The sequence below is a fragment of the Sus scrofa genome, chromosome X, assembly GCF_000003025.6.
Source record: "Sus scrofa isolate TJ Tabasco breed Duroc chromosome X, Sscrofa11.1, whole genome shotgun sequence".
Taxonomy (NCBI): Eukaryota; Metazoa; Chordata; class Mammalia; order Artiodactyla; family Suidae; genus Sus; species Sus scrofa.
In genome coordinates this window covers 67,389,219-67,415,945 of record NC_010461.5, presented here as the reverse complement: position 1 = coordinate 67,415,945, position 26,727 = coordinate 67,389,219, and the positions used below count along the sequence as shown (strand labels likewise).

General features: G+C 38.8%; 1 protein-coding gene across 5 annotated transcripts in view; it reads left to right on the top strand.

The window, feature by feature from the left end:
* The window catches only part of RPS6KA6 (ribosomal protein S6 kinase A6), a 180,431-nt gene continuing 154,535 nt past the window's right edge, over positions 832-26,727 (top strand). Inside the window, exons 1-2 of one of the 5 annotated variants that reach the window (XM_013990945.2) lie at positions 832-1,310; positions 2,890-2,999. In XM_013990945.2, the coding sequence (XP_013846399.1) occupies positions 2,919-2,999 (81 nt within the window). In that variant the 5' untranslated portion in view covers positions 832-1,310; positions 2,890-2,918. The remainder of the gene's footprint in view (positions 1,311-2,889; positions 3,000-26,727) is intronic. The other 4 variants (XM_005657844.3, XM_013990944.2, XM_013990943.2 and 1 more) reach the window with 4 other exon arrangements.

Here is a 26,727-nt window from a genome sequence, read left to right as displayed (position 1 = left end):
GGTGGTAGTGTGTGGCTTAGAGTAGCAAAGCAGTAAAGGTTTCATTTGGAGAAGACAGAAAAATGGTAATTACTGTCACTACAGGTCCAATAGCCTCAAAGCAGGGTAGAGGTGAAGTTAGCTTTGTACGTTCTGCCTTCGCTGCCACAAGAAGAGTTCAGTAAGTGGCACAGGTGTGTGTATATGAACAGTGGAAACACTGGGTCAACAATGGTATGAAGACAACCGTGAGCGGGACAAATGGGCGTGGAGAGTTAGGGACGGCAGCTGTACTAATTTATTTTAAACGGGATTTTCTTCCATACTCCAGCTTCTAGGTGGCTAATGTGCAATGGAGTAAAATCCCCGTCCTAGTATTTTTCACTAAGTACTAAAAGAGGAGTGGTTCGGTGTATAGGGCACCCGCTTTTGCGAACTAGCAATAAGATATTCCTGGAGTCCTCTCGTGACACGGACTCCTCCAATGCTCAGGAGGGTCCCCGGTTCCCGCATCCTTTTTGGGAATCCTCCCGCCGGAAACGCTGATCAGTAGACTTGAGAAGGCCTGCTGAGCATGTGTGAACAGTGCTGCGCATGCTCCCTGGAGTGGGCGGGTTTACCAGAACACTAGCAGAGGGTTTTACTACTCCTCTCCCGCCTCCCCCGCCCAGCACGCCCCCTTCCCTTCTTTCCCAACCCCCCACCACGCTGTCTCCCGCATCCACCCCCGGCTCTCTTTCCCCACTCCCCCTTCATCCCAGGCTGGGGAATCTCCATTGACGTTCCGGTGACGCTGCAGTGCAGCCACCGTGGGGTGGGGGTGGGGGTGGGGGTGGGGTGGGGGTGGGGGTGGGGGGGTTCCAGGCGCCGCACAGGTAACTCCGCCGCAGCCGCCATATTGACCGAGCTGGGATCGGGGAGGGGGCCCGAGGAAGCGGGGTTGCCGGGGGAGGGGCAGTCACCGCCGAGCGGCAGTCACGGCGGCGGCGGCGGCAGTGCTGAGCACGAGTTAAGCGGCAGCTCTCAGAGAGGCAGCACAGAGTTGTTTTCTCTATGCGGAGCAGCAGCCTGCGGTGGCGGCGACCCCTCGCTCCCAGTCTCTGAGGGACCCCGCGGCGAGGACAGCTGTCGCTGAAGGCGAGGCTGAGGATCTCGGCGGTGGCGGCGGCGGCACTGGCAGGAAAGCTCCAAAGACGGGATGTACGGCCGCGCGGGGGGTTGGCAGCTCCTCTTCGAGTGCTCCTGAAGGGGCAATGCTACCCTTCGCTCCTCTAGACGAGCCCTGGGAGGCAGAAATGGAGGTGTTCCGTGGCAGCGCAAGCAGTGGCGAGGTTAGTGTGGTGGCCAAGAGGGATTGGAACCATCCCCCTCCTTTCTGAACAGTTGCGGGGGTGGGGGGGCCCGAGAGAGAAGGGGCGTGGGGCTGGAAAGCACGGTGCCCAGGCCAGCCCCCTTGAGGCTGCCGGGCGTCGGAGCACGCTCTGTCCAAACTGCGCTTTCGCTTGGGTGCTGGCGGGGACCCGGCGGCGGGCTCAGGAGTCAGGAGTGAGTGTAGTCCCGGCTCAGGCTCGGATTCGGGCGAAGCAACTGCCTCTCGGGCCACGCAGGAGTTGTGACTAAGTTTCTTCACTTTGCGACCTGAAGTGGAACAGGGGGATGCACCAGGTGCCGTGCCCAGGTCTCCTCTGCTCCCAGTTTACTCGCTGGGAACACTTTGGGGGACAGCTGCTCTCTACTGAACCCAGCACAACAGAAACACGGCAAGGTGGCCATCTCTGGGGACATTTGCACATAGGAATGAGTGCTTCTTATTTACTTAGCTTTCTCATTTCTTTGTGGCATGTTGTGACTGTTTGTAACAACCCAAGAGGAGATTAATTGGAGGCCAGGTTTATCTATATTCAGGTGATTTTCTGTCCCCTGAATTCTACAGCCCTCTTCCTCCCGCCCTTTCTCCCTTGCCCAGCTGCTGTGCCCCCCCCCCCATTGGTGTGTAAAAGAACCTGCAAAGTTAATTCCGACCCATAAAAGAGGAGTCTTTGGTTCGACAGCGAGGTTCAACCAGAATATTTTGGTTCGACTCTCTTCCCGCTCTTACTTGAAACTTTTCTGGTTGGGCTTTGGTCATTTGCGCAATGAGAACTTAGATGTGCTCAAATACTTGTTTTTTATTATTGTTGCCTTGTTGTTGTTGTTGTTAATATTAAAAGCAGGCAGCATTTAAATGCAAAAACGAGCCTTTGGGGATGGAAAGTTGGACCCTTTTCTGACAGCCTAGTAGTACAGGAGAGACCATCACTGACTTCCTAAAAATATTGAGTACCAAATTGTTTCACACTAGGATGTTTTGAGGTAGTACTGGAAATCCGCCATATCTCTAGGTGCAAATTTGTCTTTAAGTACTTGCTTCATCCTTAAAAATACACTTTGGAATGCTAACTTGTTCTTTTTTCTTTTCTAATTTCCGAACTAAACTGGGGTTAAATTATGTGTTAGAATAACATTTAACAAGAAATGTAATAGAAATACTGAAAGAATCAAAAGTTGAACCCGCTCTTATAGGAAATACTTTATTGGAAACTAAGGAATTCTGAAATACGTTTTAATATTCTACATCTCTTAAGAACAGGATAAATGAAGAAGAGTTTATTCTTGGAATGTTTTATACTTGCAAGAATTTTCTAGAAGACTATTCAAGGGGAGAGGAATTTGGTTTTATTCATGTGTGTAATCTGTTGACTTATAGTTCCAGGCATCTGGTTAATAAAAAAAATTAAATGCTTGGATATAAGGTTGGGATGGGAGGAGGGAGCCGTTCGCATGCCTACTATTTATTATTTTTGTTAACTTTGAATGTAGAAATGTTTTAAATTGTAATTACTGCATATGGTTTTTTTTTATTGTTTGCAGTATGTTTTAGGTATTATAGCGATTTAACAATGGGTCTCTCTACCTCAGCAATTTGGAAAAATACTGGAGTGGAAATTGTTAATCCCTATGAAGTAAAACGAAAGGTGAAGGTAATGTGGTAAAGATAGTATTTCTGACTTCTTTGTCTAAAACAGTTTTGATTGGTTGGATTTAACTCTGCAAGTGACTTAATTAAAATATTCTAGGTGAAAACTAAATTCTACATCTGAATCTGCTTAGATCTGATTAGTACTTAGAAGAGGTGTTGTTGTTGTTGTTGTTGTTGTTGATGTTTCTTTATAATGGTATTCTTTTGATAAGAAGGAAATATTTATTTCCCAGAATTTATATTTATTTTAATTACATGTTTGTCGATGTTGGCTTTAGAAATGTTAACCTTTGAACAAGAGCTTTTCAGCCCTCATTCTTGATAGATTTTAGGACTAAGGGTACTTTCACTGTAGAATATATTTTTTTGAAAATGTGATGGAATCCTTAAAATGTAAGTAAGAATCTGTTAACTTTAATGTCACAGGAAATATTTTTTGTCTATTTCTGTGTGTGTTAAATCCTGGTAAAATTAAAGAGACTATTTACACTATCATATATTGTGGAGTCTTTTTCAATATCTTTTTACTTGTCTTGTGTCATGGGCAATTGTTAACCTTTGAATTATAATTCAAAAGTGTAATAATTGGTTGTTTAGACTCTTAACATGTTCTTGCAGAGGAAAAAATTATTAAGGATAGTTACCAATGCATGACAACGAGGAATAATGATGAAGAGCCTAGTCACTGTTTGTAGAATTGTCCTATGGGAAGATGTGTCAGTGGTTTCAAACATGAATTAACTTGGTTTTACTGAGAGGTGGAGAATAAGCCTGAAAAAGTGAAATATGGGCTCTATTGGCTCCTGTGAAGAGGGTTTTTGGGAGAGGGAAATAGAATAAGCAAGGAACTTTGGTTGTGAGAGCACTTGCAGGAACTTTCTCAATTAGGTCTACTGGGAATAGGAACTTCAAAGGGTATCACCGCTCAGGCAGCCATAATTTTTAGGAATTGCCTGAATACTGTCATGATCAGGGAAGAAATGTTGTCTGAGGCATGATAAATATTGGTCACTCCTGGAGAAGGGTCCTTAAGAATAGCCTATTTTAGTAAAGTGGACAAAAAGTAAAAAATAAAAAGATGAGGTAGTGCCATGTACATTATAGTTTGTGAATTTTGTGTTTTGGTGAGAGAGTGCTTGTTTCCTACTGGGATTTACTATAGAGTTTTCACATTGCATATTATATTATCATATTGTACTAAATTATAATTGGTACTTTTATTTCTTTAGTAATACTGCTTTTGTAATTTAAGGAAATTAGTTTTGAAAGTCGTACAGTTCACTGCTAGAAACAGTTGGGGTTAAAGCCACAGTTTCTAAAAATTTAACCAGGATGGGAAATATAGGGCAGATTGGGAAAAAAATGCTAGTTTTAATTAATTTCATGAGACTCTTTAGAAACAGAGGAAAGTTTAACATCACTGAGCTTCAATTTCTTAATCTGTAAATGGGAGAAAAACCATCTTCAAGAGTTGTTATGTAAAAAACAAATACTGTACTGGGTTTAATTCACTTGGTAAGGTGCTTTGCACATGGTGGGTCTCTGGTTCCTTTTCCCATAGTTGTCATCATGCCCGCTTCTATGTCCCTAAACTGAATTATTGTCAACTATATTAAAACTTTGGATTTAGATAGCCATGGTCATAGCTCCAGCTTTCTCTATTAAGACCAATTTTTCTTAAGGCCTCCTCCCTAGATCTGATCATTTCCTCTAAGTATGGTAATCACATTTGTAATCAGAGGGTGATTAAGGATGAAATATTAAGTCATATTTAGGAACACTCTGGAGGATAAGGTGAGACAAATAATTTGTTATAACTTGCTAATGAGATATCTAATTGACATTTATTTTTTCCTATTTTAACTTTTGTCATGGTAGGAATTGGTTCAGTTTATCAAGTGTATAGTTCGTGCAAGAAAGTGCAGTACATAGTACTTTTAGACCAAGGTACTACATTGGTGAAATGTCTAAATATATACCATCCTGAGTCCTATCCCACCCCCGTGGGTTTACATTCAGGTGGGCAAGATATGCAGAAACTGCTATTATATAAGTCACAAGACCATCAACAATGAGGTGGTTGTGGTGGTGGTTTAGGAATGGATCTAGTAAGTCCTTGTGAAAGAGGTGGAATTTGAGCAGAGCATTAGAGAGTTGATAATATTTTCACAGGCAAATGAAAGGAGCATATTTCTGTTGGATGGGGAAAAATCTAAGGTATGGAAGTGTTCTTGGAGGAAGGAGGAATCTGATATTGCTAGCATATGTCTGTGATGTGAGAATGGGAATAGAGTGTGAGATGAGGTACTCATCTAAAGGTAGGGAGAGGCCCAGATTGTATGGGGCTTTAAAAAAGCTAGTTCAGGGGTCTTAAGTGTTTTTCTGTAAATGGAAGATACTGAAGGTTATTAAGTTAATGAATGATATGATCTGTGCTTTGAAAAGTAACTGATGGTAGTATATAAGATGGATTGGAGTTGAGAGACTGAGGTGGGGAATATTAGTCAGTGGAAGTAGTAGTGAGATTTTTTTTTTTAACTGGGACAGAAGGGGTAGAAAGGAGAGAACTGATGGGCAAGACCTTGCAGAGTTAAAATAGAATTTGGCAACTGATTAAATGTGAGAGAGTAAGAGAAACTAGAGTGGTGTGGTAGGACCTAATTCAATATAACAGATACTGAATGCATGACTGTCAATAGAAGTGTCTATGCTAGCCTTTGGACTTAATATAAAGATAAATGGCTATTTGCAGTATAGGGAGATAGAAAGCCAAAATGAACCTCCCCCTCTCTCATGTTGTCTTGAACAAGAGCAAACCACTCTAAAGAGTTCTGGTTATGCTTGGCATGCTTAAAATCTTTACTATCAAAAGTGCACTTATTACTAGCTAAAAAGTTTTTTAATGCTTTTAAAATGGTGCTCAGGCCTGTAGTTTTTACTTTATCAATGTTCATCTTAAGTAGCAGCCCTTGGTTTAGAGGGTTGTGCTGAAAACAGTGACTGGTGCTTCTTTCTGGAATGTGGAAAAGAGAAAAGGGACATCTGTTTTTATATGCTTTCACCAGGATTATTTGGAGTAGAGGGCGTGGCCAACTGGGCACTGACCCCTCCCACCACTGGTGCTTCCCAGTTTCTCTATCTTCCTTTAAACCGGTCTGGTCTAGAAATATTCAAGTCAATTCCTACAGGGCAGGGCCTCTATATTTCCCTACCTTGATTATTCCATCAAGAGGGCTAATCATTCCTCACCATTCCAAAATAATGCCTGACTTGGTACTGTTGCTTTCTTAGGCTACATTGTCGTTTCAGTACCACCCCTATCATAGTCTCTCTCATTTGCAATTTTGAGAGGGAAATATAAGATTTTTTTCCCTTCTTGTAATTTCTCTCTTGGTGGGTATTGTCATTATCTTTAGTAGCAGTTCTTAAGATTTGTTAATCACTTGGAATCTTGAAGTTTTATCTTTGAGTACTTTGTCAGAATTTGCTGTATAATGTTTACACATTTATGTTATTTCCAAAGATTATTTACTGTTCTTGATTATAGTAGTTTTTTTCTTTGTCTATATTGTTTTCTTTTGGTTTGATTTTGGGTGGGAAGAAAATTGGATGGGGGAGAGATCTAGAGTTAATTTTAAAGTAGCTTTTATAGATAATAGAGATGATTTCTGAATTGCCCTGGAGGCATTCTATATAACTGATTTTGCTGCTATATTTTAACCTATATCTGTACATTTGAAGTAAGGCCTGTTGTGTGTGTGTTGGGGGGGGTAGGTTTTACTTATTCCTTGCTTCATTTCACCAAGTATTTGAGGTGGTGTATAGGAAATAAAATCCAGTAATATGTTGATATTCAGGATATGAGAAAACATAAAGTAGAAAGTGTATGGAGAGGATGGAGGATGTCATTGCAGGGTGAATTAGAACACAGGTAAGCGTCTACTATACATTTAAGATATAGTTGAATTACAGATTTGGCCTTGGATTTCCTTGGGTTCTCAATTCTTACTATAGTTCAGATATACCTGGAAATTAATTAAAAAATTTCCATGCTAGTACCTCACTCACATAAATTCATATTTAACTAATCTTTTGTTTACCTAGGCATCATTCCCCAAATGCTTATGATGTATAGCCAAGGATAAAGAACTACAGCTCTAGGCCAAAGTAAAAAGAGAAATAGTCATATAGTTCTCATTAGCCAACCAACAAGAAAAAGGCATATCAGTTCCTAAGCTAGCAATTTGCTCTAAAATAAGTTTTCTGGGAGTTGTAATGTTTTTCTGTATTTTTTTTTCGGTTACTGTTTGAAGATATGACTGGGGCAAAGGAAGTTTTTGAGCTCTCTTGTATGCTCTTGCTGTGTAGTTTTGAGGAATTTGCTTTTCCATAAGAGAAAAAAAAATAGTGTCCTTGCTGATTTTGATATAGTTCAGCCTTCTAATTTTGAAGCTAAGTAATCTGCATACTTTATCACTAGCTAAGTAAGGGGACAGTGACTCTGTTGTAAATAAAGCATCCAGTCACCTCTCCACCAAAAATTTCAAAGGCTACGGATAATTATTATTGCTTTAGACCTATCTGCTTCTCCTGTAAAGTGGTTAGGGACAGACTTTAAAAGGAAATGCAGTAATTTTAATACCCAGGGTAAATTTTTTATCCCAAAAGACATTGGAATCCATTCCATCTTAAATGTACTTCCAAACTTAAGGGAGAAAGAAATGACAATTATTGAGCCTGTATAATCTCTTCATTTTTATTCAGTCTTCAAAACAGTTTAGTAAGAAAATGTGTATCTATTTTTTTGGCTGCTTCCGTGGTATGTGGAAGTTCCCAGGCTAGGGATCAAATTCGAGCCACAGCAGCCATCCAAGTCACAGTAGTGACACACAGGATCCTTAACCTTCCACACCACCACGGAAACTCCAAAATGGTGTATCTTTTTGACAGATGAGAAAGAGACATATAAACCAGTAGAGGAACAGCTGTAATTTGAACCTAGATAATTTTAAATTCATGTTTTTCCCTCTGTATATCTTATCTCCCTTATAAGGACAATATTGAAGATAAGGAGAAGATATAGACAAATTGACAGCCATATCAGCTCACTGAATCAGATCTGCTGATCCACTAGCTAAGTTTACTCAAAGGTCAAAAAAATCCAACAAGATTTTTTTTTTTGGACATAAAAAGGTTTATTGTAAAATTCATATGTAAAAGTACAGGACCTAGGGTATCTTAAGCAATTTTGAAAAAGAAGACTTAAATGCAAGAAATCACTCTATATGGGATGTTAAGGTTATTATAGTAATTAAGGCAATGTGGTGTTGGGAGAATAGACACATAGATCAGTGGAACAGAATAGGGATCCCTGAAATCCACACAAATAGGCTTGACTGATTTCTGAGAAAAGTGCAGAAGCAAAATAATGGTCTTTAGTTTCTTCATATATAAAATTAAAATGAATATGTTTATCTCTGATTTTTTGAGAAAATAATTGTTCTTTACATATAATATTTTTTTTTTGGCTTTTTTTTTTTGCTATTTCTTTGGGCCGCTCCCGCGGCATATGGAGGTTCCCAGGCTAGGGGTCCAATCGGAGCTGTAGCCACTGACCTATACCAGAGCCACAGCAACGCGGGATCCGAGCCGCGTCTGCAACCTACACTACAGCTCACGGCAACGCCGGATCGTTAACCCACTGAGCAGGGGCAGGGACCGAACCCGCAACCTCATGGTTCCTAGTCGGATTCGTTAACCACTGCGCCACGACAGGAACTCCTACATATAATATTTGACAAGAATAATAGAGTTCTTGTTTTTGACAAAATATAACATTTAGTTGTCCTGGACAAAGTATTTCTTTTACCCTGATAAATAACTCAATGGACAATTTAAACTTATTTTACATTCCCCAGGGTTGTATTTTAATGAAATTATATGGACTTCTTATCTCTAAGAGATTACTACAGTGAGAAGAATTGCTTCTAAAGAATGCTGTGTATGTATGCATGTCATGTATGCATTCATCTGTACTACAGATAATACATGTATCCTTTGAAAGTAAAATTTCCAAAACATATGTTCTGATTTATATGAGACTGGCCAGATGGCCAATACCTTGGCATGGGGAACACTTTGGAGCTATTCAGAACCATTAAAGTCATTAGCACTGACTTCAACCAAGCAGAGTAAACAAAATGCTACCTGAATAGTAACCAGGGAAGCTGCTTCTCTGGCATTGGACCAAAGTTTTAAAATGTTTCAAAGATACATTCTAATGTACATATAACACTGCTGTACTTAATTCAACTCATAGTAACCTATCATTTGCATAACTCCCAGTCTTCTTTAAAGCACGATGATACTTAGATTGGTTTTAATTGGTTCTAAATTATTGTGGACGTAGTCATTCAGCAAATGATCATTAAATGCTTATTTAATGTAAGGTGTTGTGTTAGTCACTAGATAAGATTTATTTGATTATTGTTCCAGGTTTCTACCTTGTTAGGAAATCTGATAGGAAACATTCAAGTAAATGTCTGAAAGGACAGTATAAAGACCAACGAATTTAGGGTGATAGAAAGCTTTTTAAAATTTTGATTTTTCTGGGACATTAATGTTTTAGTTCCATATTCCTATGAAATTACACACAGGTTCACTGATAGCTCCATAACAATCTTTTGCTTATTTAAAATTTTAAAATATTGATGGTTTAAAAAATATTAATAGATTTCCTCCTATTCATATCAGCTATAAAAAGTAGAGCTTCTAAATGTATGGACTTTTTTTTTTTTTGCTTTACATACTTACTCTTGGCATTATTATTATTCAGTTTTAGGGGTTGAAGAGGATTATTATGTTTGGGCATATATCCCCTTTGCTTTTATTTAGTGCTCATCTACAGTCTTTTTTGCTTCATAGGAAAGGAAACTTACTTTTACTAATGAATTATCTTTGAATTTGGGTACCTTAGTTCTTGATGGTGAAATAATGAAGAGTCTAGAGGCAGAAGATCAAGATGGCAGAGCAGTAAGCACTAACCTTCTTCCACAACACATCAAAAAAAAAAAAAAAACCCATCTACGTATAGAACGATTCACACAGAACATCTACTGAACAATGGCAGAAGGGCTTTAACCTCAAAAGGGAAAGAAACCCTCCAAATAACTGGATAGAACAAAATAGAAAAAAACAGAGAAGGAAAAAGAAGCAGAATGGGACCAGGATTCCTGAGAGGGAACTGCGAAAGAGGAAAGGAGCCCTCAGCCTGGGAAGCCACCTGACTGATGGGAAGAGCAGCCAAGATGGAGGGACCTCATATCCTCAGAGAAAAGCACAGCAGCTGGACTGAGGAGGGCAGAGCAGAGAGATGCTGCACAGATCATCAGTACAATGATCCCAAAACACCATAGCCTGAGATGCTCAGGCAGGGGCTGGGTGCTGAGACTGAGACTCCAGAGGTCAGTTCTAGGGAGAGGACTAGATTTGACTGTGTGGAGACAGCCTGAGGGGCTAGGGATTGGTTCGTCATGGGTGGGGAAGCAGAGCACCACATCCAGGGGAACCCAGAAGAAGGCCTGTGCCCGCAGGAGAAGCAAGGTGCCATTGTCGGGGAGGGAAAGAGGAGTAGGGGTGTATTGCCATAGGAATATCTTTCTCTGTGCATTCATGGGCTCTTGGGCAGCAAGATGCCTCTTGTGCTGGCTTTGGGTGCTAGATGCCTCTTGTGCAGGCTAAGGGTGTCCAGGTACCTCTTGTGTGAGCTAAGGACAGTGGGGCATCTCCTGTGTGGGGTACAGGCAGCAGGGACAAACCACCTCAGCCATCTCAGACTGCAGAAGTGTGTATGGCTTGCCAACACTGGGGATCCATGAACAGGCACCACCTGCAGCCCCAGTCACCTCAGAGGAGGGCATTGTAACTGAGCACCACCTTTTGCTATTCTCAGTCCCTGGGAACACACACACCATGCCACTGCTACCAACAAGTGCTCTGGGCACTGCCTACACCTGCCTGAGGATCACTGCCACTTCCCAGGACCCTGCAACCTGGAGCAGCCTGTGCCATCTCCCCGTGGGTCTTTGCCAATGTCAAGGGCCCAGCAACCAGGCATTGTCTACTAGCCCTGCCCATTGCCTCCATCTCCCTGGAAGCAAGAACAGGCTATATGCCAGCATGGGGATAACAGCCTACACACACTGAAGAAAGAGAAAGCAAGCATCCAAACCCAAAGCAGCCCTCATGCCAAATAATAATCATAATAATCATAATAGCCATAATAATAATAATAAGCCCTCAAACTACCAAGGGTGATCTGGAACATAAATAACCCTCCAAGACTACAGTAGTAGTTTCCCTTAAACTTACAAAATAAGAAAAATATAAGCAAGATGAAGAAGCCCAGGAAACATTCCCAGTTAAAAAGAACAGGATAATTCACCTGAAGGAGCAAACAGTGAAACAAACCTCTGCAGTATAATAGACACTGAGTTCAAAAAGGAGCTAGTGAAAATACTGAAAGAAATAAGAGTGAATATGAAGAAATTAAGAGCAGATATGAATGGTAATGCAGATTACTTTATAATGGAACTAGAGAATATAAAGAGGAGCCAAGAAAAATTAGAAAATTCATTTGCAGAGATGCAAGCTGAGCTAAGGACACTGAAGAATAATGAATAATGCAGAAGAATGAATAAGTGAATTGGAAGATAGAATAATGGAAATCACCCAATCAGGATAGCAGGCAGAAAATCAGATGAAAAAAAACCTGAAAGCAATATAATAGATCTATGGGATGATGTAAAGTGGGCCAATCTATGCATAATAGGAATTCCATCAGAAGTAAAAGAAAAGGGGATTGAAAATAAATTTGAAGAAATTATGGCTGAAAACTTTCCAAATCTAAAGGAAACATATCAAAATACAGGAAGCTCAGAGGGCCCCAAACACGTTGAACCCAAACAGGCCCACACCAAGACATATTATAATAAAAATGGCAAAAGTTAAGGAGAGGTTTCTAAAGGCAGCAGGAGAAAAACAGACTTAATTATAAGGGGAACCCCCATAAGGATATTAACTGATTTCTTTATAGAAACACTACAGGCCAGAAAAGAGTGACAAGATATATTCAAAGTTCTAAAAGGGAAAAATTTGCAGCCTAGAATACTCTACCCAGGTAGAACACCATTTAAAATAGAAAGAGAAATAATGAATTTCTCCAACTAACAACAACTAAAAGAATACAGCAATACTAAACCTGTCCTAAAAGAAATACTGGAGTTTCTGTCATGGCTCAGTGGTTAATGAATCTGACGAGGGACCTCAAGGTTGCGGGTTCAACCCCTGGTCTCACTCAGTGGGTTAAGGATCTGGTGTTGCCATGAGCTGTGGTGTAGGTAGCAGACATGGCTCGGATCCTGTGTTGCTGTGACTGTGGTGCAGGCCAGTGGCTACAGCTCCGATTGGACTCCTAGCCTGGAAACTTCCATATGCTGCAGGTGCAGCCCTAGGAAAAGGCAAAAAGACAAAAAAATAAAATAAAAAAAACTGAAAAGTCTCTTCTAAATAAAAAAGTAAGGAGAAATAGGATGGATGGAATCTCAGTTGGTAAGAAATCACTTAAATAATCCACACAGATCTAAAAGAAAAAAAACCTTATTGTAAAAGCGACCATAAACAGAAGAAAAAGCAAAAGGATAATCATGGAGATGTTAAAAAAGGGCTTCGTAGAATGTGGGGAAGGAAAGCAAGAAAATCTAGACTTTTTTTTTTCTTTTAGAATGTGTTTGAGCCTATATGACTATTAGGCTAAAGCAAGCAGATAGTCGAAGGAGATAACATACTGGAAAAGCGAGGCAACCGCACATCAAAACCAAACAATACATTCAAAAAACTACAAAGAGGACACAAGCATAAAATCAAAGGAAATCATCCAACCAAGAAAAGATTGGAACAAAGGGGAAACATAGAATCAACTGGAAAACAAGGTTTAAAATGGCAATAGATACGTATTTATCAATAATTAACCTCAATGTCAATGGACTGAATGCTCCAATCAAAAGATATAGAGTGGCAGACTGAATAAAAAAAAAAGAGCCTACAACATGCTGCCTACAAGAGGCTCACCTTAGGGCAGAGGACACATGTAAATTGATTGGGAGGGGATGGAAAAAGATATTTCATGCGAATGGAAAAAAGACAAGAAAGCAGGGGTTGAAATACTCGTATCAGACAAAATAGACTATAAAATGAAGGCCATAAAGAAAGACAAAGTAGGACAATACTTAATGATAAAAGGATCCATTCAGGAAGAGGATATTACACTCATCAATATATATGCCACTAATATAGGAGCACCCAGGTACATACAACAAACACTAATAGATATAAAAGGAGAAATTGATGGGAATACAGTAATAGTAAGAGATTTTACCACCCCACTCACATCAATGGACAGATCCTCTAGACAGAAAATCAATAAAGCAACAGATTCTAAAGGACACAATCCAACAAGTAGACTTAATTGATATTTTCAGGACATTGAAACAACCTAAATGTCCATTGATAGATGAATGGATTAGAAGATGTGATACACATACACAATGGAATACTACTCAACCATAAAAAGAACAAAATAATGCCATTTGCAGCAACATGGATGGAACTAGAGACTCTCATAAAGTAAGAAAAAAAATGACACATTTCATATGATATCACTTATATCTGGAATCTAATATGTGGCACAAATGAACCTATCTGCGAAGAAGAAATAAACTCATGAACATCAAGAGCAGATCTGTGGTTTCCAAGGGTGAGGGAGTGGTATAGACTGGGAGTTTGGGTTTAGTAGATGCACCTATTGCATTTGGAGTGGATAAGCAATGAGATCCTGCTGTAAAGCACACGAAACTATCTAATCATTGTATTGTAACATGATGGAGGATAGTGTGAGAAAAAGAATGTCTATATTTGTATGACTGGATCAGTTTGTTGTACAGCAGAAGTTGACAGAATATTATAAACCAACTACAATAAAAAATTAAAAAACAGAAATGTTGAGTTGGTTTTCTGGGTCAGCGAATTACCCTTCAAATTGCTAGTGATGGTTGTGTTCAATTGTGTATATTCCACCTCTGACTTACTGAGGTGTATGCAAAAATATGGCAGAGAACATAAATAGCTATTGTTGCTATAGTGGTAAATTTTAAAATTAAGTTTATCCTCATTAATTCCATGAGATTATTCAGAGCTGGATAGAAAGATGAATAATAGTTTGTTATAAATTTTAAGAGATACATATAAGATGTCCTTGGGAAACAAGGCCTTGGATAGATAACATAGAGCTGACTTGAGCCATTTTATTTAAACTATAGGGGTCTGTGTTACAGAGAGATTATTAAGAGGGCCGTGGGATGGCTCTTTTGTCTGTAAATACCAACATCTCTGAAGATGAGTAATCTTGAATTAGGGTACTGTTTTGAACACTCATCCCAGTTGAATAAATTTAGTAACTTCAGAGTCATTATCTCTTTTTAATTTGAGAGAAACAAATAGATCATTATTTCAGTATTTACATTTTTAGATTCTATTTTTTTTTTTTTTTTTTGGTTTCATCTGTGATATACAGAAGTTCCTGGACCGGGTGTCCATCCTGAGCCATAGCAGTGACAACACTGAATTCTTAACAGCTAGGCCATCAGGGAACTCCTAGATTCTCTGTTTTTAAAAAGCAGTATATTTGGCTTTCTTTCTTGTAAATCCTTGTAATACTTAGTGTGGTACAAGTAAATTATTGAAAAAGATTTTTCTGAATTATGCCAATTCCAAAAAATGAACCAAATATTCTTACCCATTAGTCTCTTACTGGGAATAACAGCTTCTAAAAATCTAACGTAACTCTTTTTGCCTTCAGGGAGGTGATTATCATAAGTTCCTGTCAATAAAGTTATTGGTTTCTAAAAGCATGGAAAATAAGAATTCATGCTTCCCCCATTTTGTAATTTACAAGGGTACAGGAGACATTGGAGTAAAAGTAAATTGAAAATATAGGTGGAATGTTGCAAAACTATGAATATAGTCTGTGTACTGTAGCAGTTATAATCCCATAGAGTAGATAATTTTAGTTTGTTATTTCATTGCTGGGCCAGCTTGGTACTCTTTTGTGCACTTTTAATATTTATGCTTACAATTACTAAAACATTTTTATAACATATACTAAGAGGTGGTAAACTTTTCTGTTAAGAGCCAGATAAATATTATGGAGTTTGTTTGCCTTTTGTAACCTCCACTGCATATTTTTTTAAGAATACCAAGTTTAGGAAAAATGGCTTCAATGTGGTTTGCAAAGTTGTTTGTACTAATTTGATAAAATTTAGAGTTTTAATTAATTTAGGGTTTTAAGTAAGTTAAAAATATTTTGAAGCTTTGCAGTATATGAAATATCAAGAATTTATATATACTTTTTTGAAAAAAAATCTTATGAATAACCTAAGCTATAGATATATATATTTTTCTGTTTTATTATTATTATTTTTTATTTTTATTTTACTTTTTTATTACTCAAATGACTATCACATCTGTAGTTGTATAATGATCATCACAATCTGATTTCACAGGATTTCCATCCCACAGCCCAAGCACATCCCCCCACACCCCAAACTGTCTCCTCTGGAGCCATAAGTTTTTCAATGTCTGTGAGTCAGCATCTGTTCTGCAAAGAAGATCAGCCTGTCCTTTTTTCAGATTCCACATGTCAGTGAAAGCATTTGATGTTGGTGTCTCATTGTATGACTGACTTCACTTAGCATGATAATTTCTAGGTCCATCCATCTTGCTGCAAATGCTGGTATTTTGTTCCTTTTAATGGCTGAGTAATATGTACCACATCTTCTTAATCCACTCCTCTGTCGATGGACATTTAGGTCGTTTCCATGTCTTGGCTATTGTAAATAGAGCTGCAATGAACATCAGAGTACATGTGCCTTTGCGAGTCATGGTTTTCTCTGGATAGATGCCCAGGAGTGGGATTGCTGGATCAAATGGTAGTCCTATGTTTAGTTTTCTGAGGAATCTCCATACTGCTTTCACAGTGGTTGCACCAATTTACAGTCCCACCAACAGTGTACTAGGGTTCCTTTTTCTCCATACCCTTTCTAGCACTTACTGTTTGTAGACTTTTGGATTGATGGCCATTCTGGCTGGTGTAAGGTGGTACCTCATCATGGTTTTGATTTGCATTTCTCTAATAATGAGTGACACTGAACATCTTTTCATGTGTTTTTTGGCCATCTGCATGTCTTCTTTGGAGAACTGTCTGTTTAGATCTTCTGCCCATTTTTTGATGGGGTTGTTTGTTTTTTTGGTATGGATCTGCAGAAGATGTTTGTAAATTTTGGAGATAATCCCTTTTCCGGCGATTCACTTGCAAAGATTTTCTCCCATTCTGTGGGTTGTCTTTTCATGTTGTTTAGGGTTTCCTTTGCTGTGCAGAAACTTTGAAGTTTGATTAGGTCCCATTTGTTTATTTTTGTTTTTGTTGTCAGTGCTCTGAGAGGTGGATCTGAGAAGATGTTGCTGTCGTTTATGTCAGAGTGTGTTTGGCCTATGTTTTCCTCTAAGAGTTTTATAAGTGTCTGGTCTTATATCTAGGTCTTTCATCCATTTGGAGTTTATTTTTGTGTATGGTGTTAGGGAGTGTTCTCATTTCATTCTTTTCCATGTGGCTGTCCAGTTTTCCCAGCACCACTTCTTGAACAAGCTGTCCTTTCTCCCTTGTATACTCTTGCCTCCTTTGTCATAGATGAGTTGGCTGTAGGTGCGTGAGTTTAATTCTGGGCTTTCTATCCTGTTCCACTGATCTATATTTCTGTCTTTGTGCCAGTACCATATGGTTTTGAGGATTGTTGCTTTGTAGTGTAGTCTGAGGTCCAGGAGCCTGATTCCTCCAGCTCCATTTTTGTTTTTCAGGATGTCTTTGGCTATTCTGAGTCTTTTGTGCTTCCAAACAAACTTTAAAATATTTTGTTTGAGTCCTGTGAAAAATGTCCTTGGTAATTTGATAGGGATTGCATTGAATCTGTAGATTGCCTTAGGTAGTATAGTCATTTTGATAGTATTAACTCTTCTGATCCACGAGCATGGTGTGTTTTTCCATCTATTTGTGTCATCTTTGATTTCTTTCATCAGTGTCTTATAGTTTTCAGAGTACAGGTCTTTTGTTTCTTTAGGTAGGTTTACTCCTAGGTATTTTATTCTTTTGGATGCAGTGGTGAACGGGATTGCTTCCCTAATTTCTCTTTCTGCTCTTTCATTGTTAGTGTATAGAAATGCCGTCAATTTCTGTGTATTAATTTTGTATCCTGCAACTTTGCCAAATTCATGGATGAGCTCTAACAGTTTTCTGGTAGAGTCTTTAGGATTTTCTAGGTATAGTATCATGTCATCTGCAAATAGGGATCGTTTTACTTCTTCCTTTCCAATTTGGATTCTTGTTATTTCTTTTACTTCTCTGATTGCTGTGGCTAAGACTTCCAGAACTATGTTGAAGAGTAGTGGCAACAGTGGACGTCCTTGTCTTGTTCCTGATCTCAGTGGGAATTCTTTCAGCTTTTCAGCATTGAGAATGATGTTCGCTGTGGGTTTGTTGTATATGGCCTTTATCATGTTGAGGTAGATTCCCATTATGCCCACTTTCTGTAGGGTTTTTATTAGAAATCGGTGTTGGATTCTGTCAAAGGCTTTTTCCACGTCTACTGAGAGGATCATACAGTTTTTATTCTTCAGTTTGTTAATGTCGTGTATCCCACTGATGGATTTGTGGATATTGAAGAACAATTGCATCCCTGGGATAAATCCCACTTGATCATGATGTCCAATCCTTTTAATGTATTGTTGGATGCGGTTTGCTAGGATTTTGTTGAGGATTTTTCCATCGATGTTCATCATTGAAATTGGCCTGTAGTTTTCTTTTTTTGCGATATCTTTGTCTGGTTTTGGTAACAGGGTGATGGTGGCCTCATAGAATGAGTTTGGTGGCATCCCTTCCCTCTGCAATTTTTTGAAATAGTTTCAGAAGGAGAGGTGATAGCTCTTCTCTAAATGTTTGATAGACTTCGTCTGTGAAGCCATCTGGTGCTGGACTTTTGTTTGTTGGAAGTTTTTTAATCACAGTTTCAATTTCAGTTCTTGTGATGGGTCCATTCGTCTTTTCTATTTCATCTTGGTTTAGTCTTGGAAGATTGTACTTTTCTCAGAATTTGTCCATTTCTTCTAGGTTTTCCATTTTATTGGCATATAGTTGCATATAGTAGTCTCTTATGATCTTTTATATTTCTGTGATGTCCGTTGTTACTTCTCCTTTTTCATTTCTAATTTTATTGATTTGAGTCCTCTCTCTTTTTTGCTTGGTAAGTCTGGCTAGGGCTTTATCAATTTTGTTGATCTTCTCAAAGAACCAGCTTTTTGTTTCATTGATCTTTTCTATGGTTTTCTTTGTTTCTATTTCATTGCTTTCTGCTCTGATCTTTATGATTTCTTTCTTTTTGCTAACTTTAGGTCTTGTCTGTTTTTCTTTCTAGAGCTGCTTTAGGTGTAAAGTTAGCTTACTTATTTGAGCTTTTTCTTGTTTCCTGAGGTGGGCTTGTATTGCTATAAACGTTCCTCTTAGAATGGCTTTTGCTGCATCCCATAGGTTTTGGAGTGTCGTATCTTCGTTGTCATTTGCTGCTAGTTATTTTTTAATTTCCTCAGTGATCTACTGGTTTTTTAGTAGCATGTTGTTTAGTCTCCACGTGTTTGTGTTTTTTGCAGTTTTTTTCTTGTTGTTAATTTCCAGTCATATAGTGTTCTGGTCGGAAAAGATGCTTGATGTGATTTCAGTTTTCTTAAAGTTACTGTGGATGGATTTGTAGCCCAGGAAGTGATCAATCTTAGAGAACATTCCATGTGCACTTGAGAAGAATGTGTATTCTGTTGCTTTGGATGGAATATCCTATAAATATCTATTAAGTCCATCTGGTCTAATGCTTCATTCAGGGCCTGTGTCGTCTTCTTGATTTTCTGTCTGGTTGATCTGTCCATTGCTGTAAGTGGGGTGTTAAAGTCCCCACTATGATTGTGTTATTGTCGATTTGTCCATTTAAGGTGGTTAGCAGTTGCCTTATATATTGTAGTGAACCTGTGTTGGCTGCGTAGATATCTAAAATTGTTATATCATCTTCTTGGATTGATCCTTTGATCATTATGTAGTGGCCTTCCTTGTCTCTTCAAGTATTCTTCATTTAATGTCTATTTTGGCTGATATGAGTATTTCTACTCCAGCTTTCTTTTGATCCCCGTTTGCATGAAATATTTTCTTCCATCCTCTCATTTTCAATTTGTATGTGTCTGTGGAAGTGAAGTGGGTCTCTTGAAGACAGCATATATATGGGTCTTGTTTTTGTATCCATTCAGCGAGTCTGTGTCTTTTGTTTGGGGTGTTTAGTCCATTAACATTTAAGGTAATTATTGATATGTATGTTCTTATTGCCATTTTATTCATTGCTTTGGATTTGTTTTTGCTGCTCTTTTTTCTTTCCTTCTCTTGTTCTTTTCTGCCTCGAGAAGTTCCTTGAGTATTTGTTGTAAGGTTGGTTTAGTGTTGCTGAATTCTCTCAGCTTTTGCTTATCTGTGAAGGTTTTGATTTCTCCTTCAAATCTGAATGAGAACCTTGCTGGGTAGAGTAATCTTGGTTGGAGGTTTTTTCCTTTCATCACGTTAAGTATATCATGCCACTCCATTCTGGCTTGCAGAGTTTCTGTTGAAAAATCTGCCGATAATCTTATAGGGGTTCCCTTGTATGTTATTTGTTTCTTTTCCCTAGCTGCTTTCAAGATTTTCTCTTTGTCTTTAATATTGGTCAGTTTGGTTACTATGTGTTTCGGGGTGTTCCTCCTTGGGTGTATTTTCTATGGTACTCATTGTGCTTCCTGGATTTGAGTGAGTGGTTCCTTCCCCATGTTGGGGAAGTTTTCAGCTATTATCTCTTGGAATATTTTTCTGTCCACTCTCTCTCTTCTCCTTCTGGAACCCCTATAATACGGATGTTGGTGCATTTAACGTTGTCCCAGATTTCTCTGAGACTCTCTTCATTTGTTTTCAGTCTATTTTTTCTGTTCTGCATCCGTAATTTCCACTAATCTGTCCTCCACCTCACTTTTTCATTCTTCTGCCTCCTGTATTCTGCTGTTAGCTGCTTCTACTGAATTTTTTATTTCAGTTATTGTATTTTGCATCTCTTCTTGTTTCAGTTTTGTATCTTGTATCTCTTTGTTCAGTGTTTCCTGTAAGTTATCCATCTTTGCCTCCAGTTTATTTCCAATGTCTTGCATAATCCTCAGCATCAACAGTCTAAAGTCTTTTTCCTGGAGGCTAAGAATCTCCTCTTCGCTTAGCTGATTTTCTGGGGTTTTTCCTTTCTCCCTCATCTGAGTTATAGTTCTCTGTCTTTTCATTTTTACAGGTTTTTGGTGTGGTGACCTTTTTACAGATAATAGAGTTGTAGCCTCTTGTACTTCTGATGTCTGCCCCCCTTGTGGCTGAAGTTGGTATGGGGTCTTGATGTAGGCTTCCTAATGGGAGGGGCTGATGCCTGCCCACTGTTAGGTGGAGCCAATTCTAATTCCTCTGGTGGGTGGGGCTTAGTCTCTGGATGGGATTAGAGGCAGCTGTGTGCCTGAGGGGTCTTTAGGTAGACTGTTTACTGAGGTGTGGGGCTGTGATCCCACCTGGGTTGTTTGCCCTGGGGCTTCTCAGCAGCTGACCAATAGGCGGGGTCAGATTTTCCCAAAATGTCCACCTCCAGACAAAGGTACTTTGGCTGCTGAATATTCCCAAGAGTTTTGCTTCCAATGACCTTCTCTCACAACAAGCCACATTCACCCCTGTTTTCCCAGGAGGTCCTCCAAGTTCTGCAGTCAGGTTTGACCCAGATTCCTATGGAGACGTTGACTTGCCCTGGGACCCAGTGCACGTGAATGTCTCTGTGCGCCTTTTAAGAGTGGTCTCTCCATTTCCTCCAGTCCCATGGAGTTCCTGCGCACAAGCCCAACTGGCTTTCAATGCCAGATGCTCCAGGGTTCCTTCTCCCCGTGCCAGATTCCAGCATGTGAGGGTTTGATGTGTGGCTCAGAACTCTCACTGCTGTAGGTGAGTCTCTGTGAACCAGTTAGTTTCCAGTCTGTGGAGCTTCCCACCCAGGAGGTATGGGGTTGTTTATATATGGTGAAATCGCCCCCCCACCACCTGTTGATGTGCCCTCCTCTTTTTCTTTTGGAGTAGGATATCTTTTTTAAGGTTTCTGGTTCATTTGGGTGGAGATTACTCAGTCTTTAGTTGTGAATTTTGTTGTTTTTAGGAGAGAAGTTGAGCTCCAGTCCTTCTATTCCACCATCTTAAGAGTTCCATTTTACGCAGCAGCATTTCTCAGCTAAACAGAGTAAAGGAAATGTTTTCATTGATCCTCTCTTCTAATTGCTCTTGTGCTAAATGGAGTCCCAGGATAATTGACTTCAAGTCTTTATGCAGGGGGAGGCAATGTGTAGTAATTAAGAGAATGGTTGTGGTATTGGATTGGATTTGAGGCTTCCTTCCAGAGCTTCCTAAGTGTGTGATCTAAGCACTATATTTTTATTTTTTTATTTTTTATTTTTTATTTTTATTTATTTATTTATTTTTTTTGTCTTTTTGCCATTTTCTTGGGCTGCTCTCGCAGCATATGGAGGTTCCCAGGCTAGGGGTCGAATTGGAGCTGTAGCCACCAGCCTATGCCAGAGCCACAGCAATGCTGGATCCGAGCCGCGTCTGCAACCTACACCACAGCTCACGGCAACGCCGGATCGTTAACCCACTGAGCAAGGCCAGGGATCGAACCTACAACCTCATGGTTCCTAGTCGGGTTTGTTAACCACTGCGCCACCACGGGAACTCCTTATTTATTTATTTTATTTTATTTTTTTTGTCTTTTTGTAAGCTATATATTTTTAAAATGATTTTGAAAGTGTTGAATTTCTCTTGGCTGATAGAATTTGAAATTAAGTCAGAAAATATAAGCAAAATTACTACTGGAAACATTTTATGAAATTAAGTTTCAAATTTTCTTTGAAGTATTTCAACTAACAAAATTAATGAAAACTAAGGAAAACCTTTAGCAGTTACTTATTACTGAAGTTATCTTTGATATTTAATTCATTCAGATTACAGATTCAGCCATTATATTCCACAAATATTTTTCCAGTATCAATTATTCTGTAGATAATGTGCTAGATACTGGGGTTACAAAGGTCTTAAGACATGATTTTTTTTGTCAGAAATTATAGCATAATAGAGGGATGGAACAAATACTTAATAAGTAAGAGTGTTTATGGATAGAAGTATGTGTGTGGTAAGGTGGAGGGAAAAAGGGAAGAGGCAACATTGAGTCTTTTTTGCCTTTTTTTTTTAGGGCTGTTCCTGTGGTGTATGGAAGTTCTTTTCAGGATAGAGGTTGAACTGGAGCTATAGCTGCAGGCGTACCTCACAGCCACAGCAATGCAGGATCTGAGCCAGGTCTGCAACCTACACCAAAACTCATGGCAACACTGGATCCTTAACCCACTGAGTGAGGCCAGGGAACAAACCCACATCATTATGATTACTTGTCAGATTCATTTCCTCTGCACCACAATAGGAAATCTGACATTGAGTCTTGATAAGGATGAGTTGGTTTCAAAAGCTCAGGTAACCCCAAATGGCAAATACTTCAAATCCATATTTAAACTTGTACTCTGTTTTTATGCTTTGATTTGAACATGGATATTTTATCAGCTAATTTATTTTATAGCAGAACCTCGTAATTGTTTTTAAATACCTGACTAATGGAACAGCTTAGAGGTGATATACTCTTACCTATCATGAGACTCTCACTGAAAGATACTTCTTTCAGATCAGTTTGAAACAGATTACTCTTTATTAAATCTTCCTTGAAGCAGGGACAGTGATTAGGTGGGTATGTATCAAAGGATTAACCTACTGGGATAAAAGCAACAGGAATATTGTATAATTAGAAAAGCAGATAAATTAAAGCATTCATTTTAAATGAATATTGCCAGTGCTATCAGATTTTTCTGTAAGCAGTGTGTGGACTATAGATTTCAATTTAAAAGATTAGAAAGATAAGACTACTGGGGAAATGGACATAACTATAAAAAACTCTTTGAAAATATTTAGTAGTGTAAAACTCAGAATACAGATTAAACCTTCTATGTGAAAAGCAAAACATAAAAGTTTTGGAAACTTATTTTTGGAAATGCCCAACTAAAAGACTATTAGTGAAATTGATAAACTGTTATAGTTAAAATATACAAAGACACTTTTCACTTCTCTCCAATTTGTGATTCTTAAACCATCTATGCATGAAAATGTATATACTTTATGGGTCGATTTGGAAGATTGTTTTCTTTTTTTAAATTACTCAATGAATTTTATTACATTATAGTTTTACAGTGATCATCACAACCCAATTTTATAGCATTCCACCCCACAACCATCACTAGTAACTTGAAGGGTAACTCGCTGACCCAGAAAACCAACTCAACATTTCTGTTTTTTAATTTTTTATTGTAGTTGGTTTACAATATTCTGTCAACTTCTGCTGTACAACAAACTGATCCAGTCATACAAATATAGACATTCTTTTTCTCACACTATCCTCCATCATGTTACAATACAATGATTAGATATAGTTTCGTGTGCTTTACAGCAGGATCTCATTGCTTATCCACTCCAAATGCAATAGGTGCATCTACTAAACCCAAACTCCCAGTCTATACCACCCCCTCACCCTTGGAAACCACAGATCTGCTCTTGATGTTCATGAGTTTATTTCTTTTTCGCAGATAGGTTCATTTGTGCCATATATTAGATTCCAGATATAAGTGATATCATATGAAATGTCTTTCTCTTTCTGACTTACTTTATGAGAGTCTCTAGTTCCATACCTCTTCTCCCAGTACAGCATGTTCATTTACTCTAATCCACAGCTCCCTTTCCTTGTTTGGTCAACAGAACTAGATAAAATGCCAAACAATTCCTGAAAACATCAGATCTAGCTTCCAAACAACCACCTTTACCTCACTGTGACATAACAAAACATATTCTCATGATTACCCCCATGGTGGAGGGATACCAGTAGGATTGGAGATAGCCATCGTAAGGGGATCCCGATATTCACTGAGTATATAAATTAATATATATGTGATTCAAAACTTATTGCTACATCATCATATGCTACTGATTTAATAGATTTAGTTTCCACATACTCTTAAATAATGATAAAATAATTTTTAGTCAACTGGAAAACAACCATTTGATCCAGCAATCTCACTCCTGGGCGTCTATCCAGAGAAAACCATGACTCAAAAAGATACATGTACTCCAGTGTTCATTGCAGCACTATATACAATAGCCAAGACGTGGAAACAACTATTGGGATTGTCTAAAGATGTCTCTTGTAAATCTGGACTTGGACTAGTCAAAAGATCTGTTGTGATTGTGCAATCATGATGGTTGTGTTTGATTGTATATATTCCACCTCTGATTTACTGAGGTGTATGCCAAAATATGGCAGAGAACATAAATAGCTGTTGTCGCAATAGCAGTAAAATTTTAAAATTAAGTTTATCCTCATTATTTTTATGAGATTATTCAGAAGCTGGATAGCAAGATGAATAATAGTTTATGTTATAAATTTTAAGATGTCCATCATCATCATTTCCTAGGTAGGAGTTATCAATAAACTAAGAAGCATTGATGAGTCAGTATCTGTTCTGCAAAGAAGTTCATTGTGTCCTTTTTTTAGATTCCACATGTTAAGTGATAGCATATGATGTTGGTGTTTCACTGTATGACTAACTTCACTTAGCATGATAATTTCTAGGTCCATCCATGTTGCTGCAAATGCTGTTATTTCTTTCCTTTTAATGGCTGAATAATATCCATTGTGTGTATATACCACATCTTTATCCACTCCAAATGTCACTGTCTCATTATAAATCAGCTAGTTGTCTAAGTGTTGTGTATGGTCTGAGTTCAAGAGTGAGGGACAAACCCTTGTAAAGAAAGCCCTATAACTATCTCTTCTGTGGCATGCAGAATGGCAGCAATGGCTGCTATTGCTCAAAGGCAAGGTGGAAGTCTTCGAGTTGCAGGGTCCATGTAACTTCGTAGTAGAAATAATTATAGTTTCCAGAAGCAGGGGCTGTGGCCAACTGGGTTTTTGATTCATCCTCATTATTTTAAACAATAGGATTGAGCCTCTTGTCCTTTAAAAGGGAATGAAAGGGTTGTGCATACAAGGAGAAATTGGGAACCCAACTCCTTCAATAGTCTTCTAGCCTGAGAAAGCCTCTCAGGTTGCCCTTGGTGGCAGGAAGGAAAAACTGTGGCATGTCTTGGATGTGTGTAGGATCCAGCATTAGCCCTTGGGTGGTAAACAGATAACTCAGGTATCTTACCTGGATTTTGTTAACTTGAAGAAAAATACACAACATATGTGTTATGAATTAAAGTTTTATTCAAGGACTTTATTGAGTACTTTGTATATGCCTAGGAGAAAACCTCTCAGTATGAGGGAACTGCTGCACAGAGTTAGGGGAGAAGCTAGTGCAGATATGATTTTTTAGCTGGAGCATATATGTGCAGGCAAGCATACATCTTCCTAAAAGAGTACTGCTAGTCACAAGAACAGATACCTTAAGTTAATGCTTTTAGTACTTCCTATGTATGGGAAGATACAAGAATAAGTGTTCATTAAAATTCTTCCTGAGATATATATCTTTCTAAGGGGCCTGCTTGTCCAAAGCACAGAGTATCCTGTTACCATCTTAATTTCCTCTCAGATTGCACTGTTGGTTGGCAACTGCAGTGGGTTGTGACCTCGTCCTTTATAGAAACGGTGGTGAGCAGAAATACTCCTTGTTCTTCTTTGTTTGTATTTCAAACAAATTGGACTTTATCTCTTGAGACCTTATGTTCTTTGTGTGCTAGCTAGGTGAGGAGGTGTAGGCTCTCCTTGAGGCTTACTTTATCAGTGGGGGAGCATAACAAAAGATCATCACCATAGTGGAGTAAACTAGAAATGTGAGCAAAAATATAAATCAGCCAAGTCTTGTCTTAATATCTGTGAAAAATAGGGCTTTTGGGGTAGCTCTGAGGCATAATGGTCCAAATAAATTGATGTCCTTTCCATGTCAAGGCAAACAGGTACTGGCTATTGGATGGGCAGGAGTGCCGAAGAAAGCAGTAAGTAAATCTCTGACTGTAAGGAACTGTGTGTTTGGGAGTTTCTTTTGTGGCTCAGTGGTTAATGAACCCGACTAGGATCCATGAGGATGCAGGCCTTATTCAGTGGGTTAAGGATCCAGCATTGCCATGAGCTGTGGTGTAGGTTGCAGATGCAGCTCAGATCCTGCATCACTGTGGCTCTGGTATAGGCCAATTTGACCCCTAGCCTGGGAACTTCCATATACCATGGGTGTGGCCCTAAAAAACAAACAAACAAACAAAAAAACAAAGAAATGTGTGTGTTTGGAGGTTTGGAGGGATTCACTTGAGAATGCTAAGAAGATTGGGCACCACAGGGTAATTATGATATGTTGTTTATAGCTTGAAGATCTTGAACACAATGCCATCCTCAACCATGAGGCTTACATTT